The following is a 13524-nucleotide window of genomic DNA, read 5'->3' on the forward strand; positions in this document are numbered from 1 at the left end:
GGCCTCGTTTCCTCATTATTTATTGCAATAGTCCAGGAAGCCTGGGATGGGCAAACACAATGCAAGACGTTATGGTCATGAATAGCTGGCAGGATTCCCCTCTTATTTTCTCTAGTTGGTGACAGATGCCGGGAGACTCGACAGTGTATGCCATGTGTTAACAGTGGGCAAACAGCTTCATCTGTGGGAAAAGCCTTTGTTTCAGAAATGTAAAAGTTATAACTTTGAAACAGTAATGATGATAGTGATGTGTAAGTTGCTGTTATTGGTTTTCCCCAAGATTCTTTGTACTGATCTTCATTAAGAGGAAAGAAAGTTAAGTCGACCAGACTGACACATAATGAGGCTTTGTTGCCTCTTTTGAGAACATTGCACAGAATAATACAGTGAAAGGGAAAGCAGATTTTGAATAAGTAAGGTATCTAAATTCACATACCAGCATGACTTTGTGACCTTGAAGAAAGTATTTAACCTTTCCAATCTTCAATTTTATCATCTCTATAACAGCAATTATAAAAGCTAGCTCATGGTGTTCCTGCAAGAATTTAATTAGATAATGGACATTATGTGCTTACCACAGAGATGGGGACATCGAAAGCACTCAATACACAGCAATTATCCCATAACTGTGACGTTTATAGAATACAATCATGAACAAACTGTTTTTTTAAAGTGCATCATGAAGTCATTTTCAGAGTGAACATTGCTTTGAATTCAATTAAAATTAAATTTTGAAGAACATCTTTCATTTAAAGCCTTTCACCTTTGGTCTAACATACACACAGTCTTCAACTGCAGGAGGGCTATCACACGCAAGAGTGTTGGGCTGACCTTTGGCTCTTAACAATGCATCTTCCTCACACTTATGAACTGTCTTATTTTAAATTCACTTTCATTTTATATTTTTGTTTTATGAGAATATAATAAATTATATTCTCTTCCCTTTCCTTCCTCTAAATGGTCCTACACCTCTCTCCTTGCTCTCTACCAAATTAATGGCCACTTTTTTGACATTAATTGTTATTACATGCATATACGTACATGTTGACAAATATATTACAAACCTGTTCAGTCTGTATATTATTACTATGTATATTTTTAAGGATGACCTTGATATGTTCTTTCCTGACTAAAACTATTTTCCCAGCTCTCTGAATTTCTTGGATTTCTTTGTGTAAGGTTGTAGCTCCTTGTGTAGGGTTGAGGTCTTATGGGCTTTTCCATCTCTACTTTGTCATATCTATTGGTATTGTCCTCATTTACCTCATGTTTAGGCAGCCACACTGATGAAACGTTAAGGTTTACTTTCTGACATTACTAGGAGACACAATTACCTTAGGGTTACTACTGCTATTATGAATCACCAATACCAAGGCAACTTATAGAAGAAAGCATTTAACTGGGGTTTGTTTAGAGTTTCGGAGTGTCAGTTCATGAACATCATGACAGCAGGCAGGCTTCCATGACTCTGAGCTTACTTATTTTTTGATCCATAGGCAGGAGGCAAAGAGAGACTAGTTTTGCCTTGAGCTTTTGATGGTTTTGTGTTTGTTTGTTTGTTTTTTGAGACAGGGTTTCTCTGTGAAACTGTCCTGCCCTTGCTGGAACTCACTTTGTAGACCAGCCTGGCCCTGAACTCAAAGAGATCTGCCTATTTCTGCCTCCTGGATGCTAGGATTAAAGGCCTGTGCCACCACCTCCTAGCTTGTGTGCTTTTGAAACCTTGCAGCCCATCCCAAACGCTACACTTTCTCTCACCTAACCATACTTTCTATTCCTTCTTAGTGAGTAATCACACATGCTAGTCTATGAGCCTGTGGAGCCCATTTTCATTTAAACCACTACAAAAATCTCCCGGCAAACTCTCTGATCACCTGCTTCTTACAATGTTTTAGCCCCTTCATCTGTAAGGTTTCCTGAGAGTTGGGGAATAGAAGTGTTTTGGAGATGTATCCATTGGAACTGGCCTGGAGAGCTCTGCCTTTTGATTGGTTATGATTTTCTGTAGTGGTTTGCTCCAATAGTTGCTAAGAGAAGTTTCCTTGATATGGATGCAGACTGCACTTATCTGTGGGTATAAAGACAGATGTTTAGATTGTGCTGGTTTAAATAACGCGGTGGAGTGCTCTTCTCTAATATCATTGACTTCACTGGTACTGGGTAATAGACTAGGTTGCCAGTAGCAGGCATGATTTATGTCCTGTTGAGCAAGTCTTCACTTCAACTGGAGAGCTGTTGGTAGTCATCAAGATCTGCATGCCAGCGCTGTGCCTTTAGGCTTCTCATGTCACACAGGTCATTGAAGTGGTTCGTCGTCATCATAACTGCATAGAAATGCTGCTTACCCCCTTCCCTTGGAAGCTTGCAAGTTACTTCTTGGTACCAGAAAAATTAGTCCTTAAGGGAGGTGGCAACAAAGTTGGTTCTGGCTTAAAGGTCTCTGATCCATGTTTCCGAAATGCATTCTGTCTCCAGCCATAGGGATTTACCTTCCACCTTTAGGAGACAAGCAAGGGTTAAACAGCAATAGACTGTATATTTTGGGAGTCTCTCAAGCAGCCCTGACCAAAAACTTAGAAGAGGACATGTCATGTCTCTTATTGGATTTTTTTGGGGTGCTCTTAAAGGGAGTATTGTCATCCCAGGAGAGAAAACTTATTAAAATAATATACGTATACTAATACACAAGATTATGTATATTATATGTTTCTTTTTATGCAAAGACTTAATGGTACGATTTCTATGAACTCTTTCAGGCATCTTTATTTTCATTTTACCTTCCTCTTCCTTCTTCTGCAAAAATAATTTTCTGGTAGCCTGTTTCAGCAAGAGAAGACGACACACTCTGACAGACTTCCCCCTAATATGCGTGGAGGCTAATTAGAACTCTCAAATTATTGCTTATTAGTTTAAACACAGAGTAAGCTGAAAACTAGTGAGAACAATGGAAGGCTTTGTATTCATCTCCCCTCTGTTTCTGTTTTACTCATTCAGTCCTGGTTAATGTCAGGCAGATTCTCTCCAGTGGAACAGTGAATAAGCAATGCCAGCTGAAGAACTCTGCTGCACGTGCCACGAGAACCAGCAAGCTCTGGTTCTTCTGGTATGTGGTCACCGTAGAGAATATGGATCTCCTTTCTCTATAAATCAGAAAGGTGGTATTCTCCTTAGTGCTGTCTTCACCGAGAGCTATAAAATATGTCTGTTTTCTTGGTTTTTGAAGTAGTTTTTATTTAGTTAAATTATAAGGAAGACATAAACCAACAAAAAAAGATATTTCATGTAGATCCACAAAGAGACTTCCTCACCTTTTTTTTCCCAAATGAAAATGAAGTAGTAACAACATTGTATCTTCTAAGTTGGTTATCAAACATCAAGTATTGGTTTGCTTGTTTCCTTTGAGAGAAGAGGAACAAAAGTTTCATGGACTTTGCTAGTTATCGGTACATTGAAAATTCCATTGAATTCAGTTGGCTAAAAGAATAGCACCTCAAAATCTTGGAGTTTAGGTCTTAACTGGAAATGCACATTTATCCTTTAATTGTTGTAGCCTATATATGAAGATTCTGGAAAAGCTAGCCTGTGCTTTGGCAGATTTCTAAGATGTTCCCCTCTTGATAGTACTACAGAACAGCGTCCCTATGTCGACAACAATGAACTCAGATGCAATGCTTCTTATGAGCATGGGCTTAGCTATCTGTCATAGGGACTAATCAATAGACTATGACCCTACAACATACCTTGTAACAGAGAGCAAAATCTCTTTCCTTGGGTAGTTTTATTGGACTATTTTCTTGTCTTTGTCCTTTCCTATCAAGTGTCAGTCTTTTAGAGGGCTTCATATCAGGGAGTCTTGTCTGTGGCTAGAGTGTCAGACTTTCCATGCTGCTCTGAACTTCTCAACCATAACTAGTAGCTGTTATGCTATCGCAGTAAAGTAACCAATAAGAACAAGGGGGAATGCGCTAGACTCAGAGGTGAAGATATTCTATGTGTTCGAAGGATATTGTCACACAATAGTTCAACTCCAAACAGAACTATATCATCTGCAAATGATATGCTATCTTTGGAGTGAGAACACAACATTTCTGTATTTGTTTGATTACATGAGGTTATGCTTATAGCTTTGATCACAAATATACTTTGTACTATTTTTTATGCTTGGAATAGAACTAAGGGTTTTGCACATAATTAGCTCAACCTCCCATAATTTACTTTTGCGTGTGTTACTGCAGCCAACAAGAAGATATTTAATTCAAGGAGACAAACAAAAGATATTTATAATATTCCAACCATAATTAAAGTTGGATTTATGAACTTTTAAATAAAGCAATGTTGACATATCATTCAGTAGAATTACCTATTACTAAATTATGTATTAAGATTTCTAGATCCAGGCAATGGTAGTGCGTGCCTTAAATCCCAGCACTTGGGAGTCAGAGGCAGGAGGATCTCTGTGTGTTCAACGTCAGCCTGGTCTACAAGAACTAGTTCCAGGACAGGATCCAAAAAAGCTACAGAGAAACCCTTGTAGGGTTAAGCCCAGCCTTAGGGGGCGTGTCCGCCTCAGGCGAATGTTTACCTATAAATCTGCTGGGCATGCATGCAGCTGCCCCTTCTGCTTCCTGTTCTCCGAGGGAACCTTGGTACTGTAAGTCTAATTTCCCCATTAAAGCTGTGTATATATTTTACAATCTGTTTGCATTCATTTACGCCAAAGACAGGAAAAAAGAAAAAAGGAAAAAAAAAGAAAAAAAAAAGATTTCTAGCAACCCAGACACCTGATTATAGTTGTTTAGTCTCATCTATCTATACAAATCCTCCTCTGTTTTTCACAAGAAAATGTTTAACATTACAAGAACATGCGAATATTGTCTGGAGAGGAAGAAAGGAGGAGTTTAAACAAATAAGCACTGTATGTAGTGTGAGCTCTGGGATTAATGAAGGCAGTATTTCATTGACTTTTTAATCTATTTGTCCTTATGTTAGAAGGTAGGAAGTCAGTTGGCCTAATCAATTTTTATCATGAAGACTATAATTAATGTCAAAATCTTGATCGTGAGAGTATACTAATATCTCTTTGTCAATATGATGCATGTTGTATATCCAGTTGTCAGGTAGAAGAATGTTGTAACTTCTTGTGTATGTGCTATTTAAATGCCAAAGTCAGTAAAGTGGTTGAAAAATCACTTGATATACTCAAAATCATGCACAATAAACATATGCAAGTACACATAAACATAATACAATTTTACAACTAATTTTTAGTATTTTTTAAAATATGTGTGTGTAACTGAAGGTCATTTGTATTTGGGTGCTCACAGAGACCAAAAAGTGGGCATTGGCTGTCTCTCAGAGCTGGAAATAAAAATGGCACCTGATGTAATTGCTAAGACCAGAACCAGTGTCCTCTGGAAGGGAAGTAGGTGTTCTTAATCAACTGAGCTATTTCTTGAGCCCTGAGACACCACCTTAGCACAGTAATGTCATTAGATGTGATTTAGAATTCTGTAATGAAAGAACGGTACTGTCATCTGTCTACCTCCAGATCCATCACAGTCTTCAGCGGGGACTGTGATCATGGCAACTTTGCTTTACTATGGCACAACCTTCCTAAGTGCCCAGCCATGCTTTTTAAACATTTAATTTATATATATATATATATCTTTATGCAACACACAACTATCTCTATCAATAGACTCCTTAAGATTAGTAGTAATGAGAAGAGATTTTTAACCCCTGAGCGTGTTATCAAAGTGCAAACTTTCCTTTTGCAGGGTTCTATGAAAGCAGGAAGATATCAGAGAGGGCTTAAGAGATGGCACTAGACAAAATCAGTAATCTTTACAATTCTTTGGGTTCTTGAATCTTTACAACCTACATTTGAAGTATGTAAACAAAAGTCTATTGCAGAAACATGTTTTCCTTTGAAATTATTTGGTCGACTGGAATTAATACTAGGTTGAGTGCACATGAGGAACAGAAGGTTTTATTCGTATTTCTCTTTCCTCAAGCGAATCACACAGATTATTCTAACAAATGAGGAGCCAACATTGTTTTATTTAGAAATGAAAGTTCATAAATATAATTTCAATTATATTAGAAATGCTATAAAATTATTTTGTTTTCCCCTTTGAATTAAAATTTCATTTTGTTGGCTGTGACAGCACATGAAGAACTAAATGATAGGAGGCTAGCGATGTTGCTAAGTGTGTAAAAAAGCCCCAGATCTATGCTAAACATAAAATATAAAGTAAAATTGAAATAGAAGATAAGAGCATAATCTCATGGAATCAAACTGATAAAGAAAGTTTGTGCTTTCACTGTTATGGTAGTACAAAATCCAGTGTTATATTTAATATCCGTAGGTGTACACATATGTGTGTGTACACAGCCCAGTGTTCTGTTTAATATCAGCGGACACCTATGCACAGGTGTACATAACCCAGTACCATTTGACATCAGTAAGAGTACATATGAACATGTGCATATAGCGCAATGTTTTACTTATATCATAGGTGTATGCGCATGTCTGTGTACACAGCCCCATGTTCTCTTTAATATCAGTAGGTGTGCCTGTGCACAGGTGTACATCACCCAGTTGTCATTTTGATGTCAGTAAATGAACATGTGTTCATGAAGCATATTTATACTACGTACCAATCAGCTGAAACAACATGAGCAAGAATCCTATGCACTTGCCATGTGATATTTATGAATGGATTTGGTTGCTGTAATTGTTTTGATTCTGAATCCTTGGCAATTATAATACTATACTAATGTAATATTTCTACACATCTAGTTGGATAGGAACCACTTTATCTCTTCTAAACTTTAAGAAAATACTCTTTTGTAATATGTTCAAAGAACTATATTTTAAAGTGGATAAGAATTGATACAATAAAAATGAATATATAGATAGAAAGTATTAAACAGCTATAAACAGTGTAATGGTTGTTCGGAAACCCTAATATATAATTAAGATATATTGACATTAAACATGTGTTTTAAAATATCTATAGAAAGTTAATTTTAAGAGAATTGTCCTAAAATAAATAAAGTATTCTTAGGAGTTATGGGGTCTTAAAATAATAAAGAGAAAATGTTCACAGCATTAAATATTCCACAGCTTGAGTTCTAAGACACCTTACAAATAGAAAAAAAACCATATCTTCTGCAATATTAAACTTTACTTAACAGTGATTTTCACATGATTCTAAAAACTATAATAAAATTTCAATATTTAAATTGAATACGCAAACAAAATCCAAAACTTTCTTGTTTTAAGCTTCTTTCTTTTATCTCATGTGTTTCTGTTTGAAATTATTTCTCACTTGATATTTTTATAGACTACTTTTTTATACAGACTCCTTTCTGTGATGTGATACACCGTATTTTAAGTTGTGGCAAAAGAAATGAAAGCACTTGTTATCTGTAAGTTGTTGCAGAATTGCCTTTATGGCACAGTTCATGAAAAATTCAGAGATCTAAACATCATAAAAGTAAAACTTTAATATGGGCAATGGCATTGAAAGTTCACTTCATGGAGAGCATTGGCATTGCCCTTACCCCGTGCATCAAAACTAAACCTGGAATTTCATTTGCACCTATTACAATTTTCTAATGTAGATGCTATCACTATTGCTATTTTTCAGTGGGGTAAGAACAGTACTAAGTTTAGATGACTACTAAATAACTATGCAGACAAATGCACATGTTGGTCTCCGATCTAACGCATTCTGCACTCTGTTGCACAGTGTTTGTGAAGTAAAAGTGAGGCTGTGGGCAACGTTTAAATTTGCATTGAAGGATTGGGCGGGGCAAAGAAAAAAGTCAACAAATGAAACAATATAAATTTCAATATTAGTTGTAAGAAATGCTCATTAAATTTCAATTAGATAATGAAATCAAGTCAAGACATTTTGTTTCGATTTGGCCAGAAATTAAGAATCATTATAAACTGAATGTAGTCACAGGGTGAAATTTCTATTAGTGGAACCTTGTCAATGAATTGTGTTAATGGGAGAAAAATTTACATTCTTATATGTCAGAAGAAAAATAGAAATTAGCAGTGTTCTATTCTCTGTGTTCTTTCAAACAACTGACCTTCAAGTGGACATTGTATGTTATGCTGTGTTGGGAGATTGTACCATGAGGATGAAAAAAATAATTCCTAATATCAGATCTCACAGTCTGATGCTACAACAAACAGCTGGAAAATAAGTCATGGACCAATTCCAAGTGATGGACTGCGGTATGGAGACCTTTCAAGACAAACAGCGATCATGTGCCAATGTCAATGATTCTCTTTAGGCTGAGGATGTTCAGAAGACATGTGTAATGTGGACGTGCATTTGGGTATGCTAAAAATAATGGAGAGGCGAAGATCCACAGTAACATGGTTGAGTCCAAGAGGCAGGAGATAGAAAAATAGGGTATAGATTCGACAGGAAACCAGGGAAGTTTCTGAAGGAAACTGGGTCCCTCTGGTTCACTCTGAACAAAAGTACAATTTAAAATTTAGTTGTACAATTTACTAATTGAGAATGTCCCATAAATAATGTATAGTATGTCTTGTGGGCATAATTTAAGTTCCCATAAGAATGACCATTTTCCTTTTTGTACTAGACCTTTTGGATTTTTTTCCTGTTATAGGTTAATCTTTATTCAGCTGAGGAAAACTAAATCATCAGAATGCTGAGAGTGGAGTAAAGCCAGAGAACAGGCATGAAGCACGAAAAATCTAAATGCTGAAAATATGTTTAATGATGTATTTTTAAATAGACAACATGACTGTTATTTGAAAAATATTCACTTAGCAAAAATATCTTTATTATTGGGTACTGATTAAGAGCATATAATTGAATTTCAGAAAGAGTACAAAGGACCACTGGAAAGTTATCCCTACAAAAGACAACAGGGATGAGTCTTAGTAGCACAAGGAGCAGAAAGTAGGTGGTAATGGCAGCCTGCAGGGAGAGTTTGGCACTGGGCACTGATGCTGTTTCTGCTGCAACCGTTATCTGTCCAAGTAATTGCAAAACAAATTCAGCATCATTAGTCAGACAAACATTTGATGTGCCTGTGTCTTACACCTTATAAATTGAATAAAGAAACTATTTTCTCCATATTCAAAACATAATGTAGCATTTAAAAGAGTACAGAAGAATTACATTGGCCTTGGAGGGTAGGCAGTTTGTAAAGCAAGACTTAGTTTTAAAAGTGAAGTCTATTTCAATGAATTGGGCAAAGTTAAATAATTTCAAGAACAAATACTATTTGGGAGTATTGCTAAAATATAGAGGATTTTAAAAAGAAATATATTTCTAACTGTTGTATTTAAAATATTACTATAGTACTTAGTAACCTAAAATTATCTTTAGTGAATTGGAAGTGTTTAAACTAAAGGAAAAGTCTATGTGATGAAGATTCTCTTTGTATTTCTTTGAGGTTCTCAGTTGTTAACTGGCCTACCTCACCCCAGCATCTTTAACTCTTTGTGACCCAGCAGCTGCAACAGCAGTGCCAGATACATTAATATCCTGGACACTTCAGACAAGTCCTCTGTTATGTCATGTTGGTGATGTTGATGAGCGACTTCGAGAAGTATCGCATATCTCAGCCATGCAAAGAACTGCCCTCGCCACATGCTTTTTTTTTCATATAGGCAAAATTGGAAGCTATGATCACATTGCTTTCTCTCTTCATTTGGGGTAGAACTAAAAGATTATCATGGAGTTATTCTCACTTGCAATAACACAAAACACCAGGGATGCATTTTGCCACAATATACAACATACCCATATTGCCTGCCTTCAAGGAGGAAATTGACTGATAAATGATTTGCTGCCTCTCATTTAATTTTCAAGACTTACTTTATAACTGTTGATAATAGATATTTATAGCTGCATAATTTTAAGTGTATGTTTCATGTTAATCTTATAAATATTACTTGAAATATTTATAAAATTAATGCTATATTTACCTTTATATATCTGGGTGCCCAGACCTGGGTTTCCATATATTGTGTATGTAGTGTATGAATTTTTTCTCTGTTCCAATTAAATAACTCTGACACCGATCAAAGGATTTAAGATACTATTTTATCCAGTTGCGAAATTACCTCTCAAAGAGGACGACCATTTCTACAAAGAACCTCCGCTTTTATACAATTGTCTTGATATACTTTAGTATGAGATTCGTGGAAGGATAGACTGAATCTTAGCCTGCCAAGAAAGCTCTAGCTACATTGTCATTTCCATGGCAACAGTGGAAGGGAAGGCAAGAGTGAAGACTCCCCCAGCTGGTGAACAATGAAAGCACACATTTTCCTGTTTCTGACCAGCTTCTGGCTTGATTCTGTGTGCTAGCACTAAGAATCTCATAGTTCTATATATTGTTTTCCAATAATCAAGATATGTCTCAGTTTTTGCAGTTTGTAAAAAGGTAGGCATAACTTCTGGACCCCAGCGTGTCTTTGTTTTCCACCTTCTTTAGTTCTATCAGTATCTTAAAATGGATGGCCATACTTTCCTTGTCTCAATCAGATACTATTTTTCATTGAACAATTGCAAGTTTTAACTATTAATTCATTTCTATTTTCTTACTATAAAGATTTAAAAATCTCTCAAAAATATACACTCACTTGGAATTTCAAAAATATCAGTACATATCACTGGCCTAAATACCAATTTGACATTTATGCCGAATTTTCACTTTTAAAGAAAAACACTTATTTTTTGAAATCCCTTATAACTATTAAACAGTGATACATATAACGTCATAATTCTGTTTTAAGTTATTTTTTGTCATGTTAATTTTCAACTATGACTTGTAATATTTAGAAAAATATGAATATAGATATATCCATGCATAGACTGTTGAAAAAACAGGTAGTTTTAGAAATAGTGATTAATTGAGTTCATGAACTATATAATAAAATACATTTCACATTCTTGGCAAGAGGTATATTACAAACTAGCAAACTTTATGGAAGAAATTATATAAATATACCTCAAAAATGTAGAGAATCCTATTAGTGGCAACATTTCAGCCAATGTACAAAATATTAATTAGTTCTTTGCTAATTTGGTGCAATGTGTTTTGATAATATTCATCTCCCTCCATCTCCTTTCAGATACACTCCTCTTCCCTACTTACCCAATATTGCATATGTTTTTCTTCAAGTCCAATGTATCTTGGCCCTATGTCTGAGGGCATGTGGTCTTCCACTGAAGAAGAGTCAACTTATCAGTGTTTCACCTAAATAAAACTGACACTGCTTCTCCTAGTAGTTATCAACTCCTGGCAGTTCCATGGCTAGGTGTGGAACTTCATTTCCAACAGTGTTCTCCATGCTGGGGTTAGCTCTAGTTGGAGTGTGGATGGTTCTTGTGCATGCCCTCACAATACTCTGAGTTCACATGTGCAGTTGTCCTGTTCTGTCTGGCAGACTATGTTTTCCTGTAGTCACACACCATCTTTGTATTTTACACTCTTTCTGGTACCTCTTTAACAATGATTCCTAAGCCTTGGGAGAAAGGAATGTGATAGGGATGCCCCACTTAAGACAGAGCATTCCATGATCTTTTACTTTTTGCACCTTACCAAGTGTGAGTTCCTGTGTTAATAATCATTTACTGAAAAAAGAAGTATCTCTTATGAGTATTGAGAGAAATATTAATCTATAGTGGTAAGTCATTAGGAATCATTTTTATATGTGCTAAAATACAAAAGCTTGGAAGTAAATAGTTTTTATGAAAGAAATGAATCATGTAAACCTATAATTTATATTTGATAGGAATTTAAAAGTACATTAAACTGTTATCAGTATTAGTTTCTATTTCTTTATGTAATGTATTTTTTTCTTTTTGCTCTCTTATTCATTATAAGTACCCTCTTCTGTGCTTTTCATAATTTCACATGACCCTGGTTATTTCTTCATTATCACTTTGTCTCATCTAAGTAGTGAGAGTACAATACAAGCATGTCAGTTCTCCTCCTTTAGGAGTATACAACAGAAAGAAAGGTATTTGTAAAGGGCAACTCTCAGTGCTAGAACATTCTTTATTTAGCTACCATAACAGCCCTCATTTGGTACTCAAATTAAATCTAAAATGATGTATTGAGAAAAAATTGTCATTAACCAACTTTCACAATTAAGTTAAGACTGAAGAAGTTTGACATCCTCATCAAATTTATCTAGGATAAAGAAACAGAGAATATGAATCCTTGGGCTTGCAAACCATGCTGTTTTAATGGTTGAGAAGCATATTTATGTTTTATGGAATTATTTTAAAAATATATTTCATTTCATATGCTTTATATCTTTTCAAATGACTGTCTTCTCACATAGGCAATCTGAAAGTTTTTGAAGTCAGAGCTGTGCTCTCATAGTGTCGTCTGCAGTTTGGTTTCCTAATTCAAACTATGAATTTTTGCCCTCAAAAAAATAAAACTAACACACAGACTTTTCTTTCCTCTCACCTATAGGTCCCGAGGAGGTGGAGATCAAGTGCCCCTTGAATCACGTTGCTTGTCGTGGAGCTGGCTCGTGTGTCCATTTGTCTCGGCTGTGCAATGGGATGGTAGACTGCCCAAATGGCTCTGATGAAGGAGCGCATTGTCAGGGTGAGTCTGCTGGAAACAATGCGGCCGAGATAGTCAAACTTGTATAGTCATAAAAATTCAAAGAGAAGTCCAACCCTCCTTTCCTTTCAACTGTAGGTAGGGGTGTGGTGGGGAGATGAGAGAGAGAGAGAGAGAGAGAGAGAGAGAGAGAGAGAGAGAGAGAGAATAGGTTTTATTGCCAGTCTCTCAATATAAAGTTCAATGGTATAATTATCACAGTTTCTTGAAAACCATGTTAGCAAACACACACCCAGACTTTGAAGCTTGGATTTTTTTTTTTTTTTTAAAAAACCAAACCTATTTCAGATAAAATTTCTGGATTCAGTAAAAAAGAACGAGGAGTCATTATCATAATAGATTTACACACCACAAGCCTGTTTATTTAATCTTCTCTTGAACAAAATAACAGGAATGCTCCTACAATTTAATATTCAAATCCATGTATTCATGGGAAATATTTTCTTTAATACCAGTTCTGCCCTACTATGCTATTAATATCATTGCAATTTTAACGTGTTTTTAAATACCAGCCTGTAATTTCTACATAGATATGAGAGAAAAATCAAAATAAAGAGATATTAAAATATAAGTAGATTTGGGGCATTCTAAAAGCTAGGAGTGGCTTACAGGGACGGAAACATGAGATTAAGAAGCAAAAGAGCCTGTGAAGTTACAGTGTATGAGGCCAGCCCTGGGTAAAAGAAGAAGCCTCCCACATCTATCCCTCTTCATAATTGACCTCACCGCAGCTGATAAAAGTACAGATTATTGCAAGGGCAGGCTGTGTATGCCTGCACCTATGGGGACTTGTTTTAAATATCTTACTTTACATACATGTGTTTTAGAACCAGTCCCCTTGCCTCCCAGTTACCCACCATCTGGTAGGAAGACACA

General features: G+C 35.8%; 1 protein-coding gene across 1 annotated transcript in view; it reads left to right on the plus strand.

Moving 5' to 3' along the window:
- Lrp1b (LDL receptor related protein 1B) overlaps window positions 1-13524 on the plus strand; it is a 1720116-nt gene that overhangs the window by 617694 nt on the left and 1088898 nt on the right. The window contains exon 3 of the mRNA XM_075985306.1: window positions 12493-12630. Coding sequence (XP_075841421.1) covers window positions 12493-12630 — 138 coding nt within the window. The remainder of the gene's footprint in view (window positions 1-12492; window positions 12631-13524) is intronic.

This window comes from Microtus pennsylvanicus, chromosome 9 (assembly GCF_037038515.1).
Source record: "Microtus pennsylvanicus isolate mMicPen1 chromosome 9, mMicPen1.hap1, whole genome shotgun sequence".
In the NCBI taxonomy this organism is placed as follows: Eukaryota; Metazoa; Chordata; class Mammalia; order Rodentia; family Cricetidae; genus Microtus; species Microtus pennsylvanicus.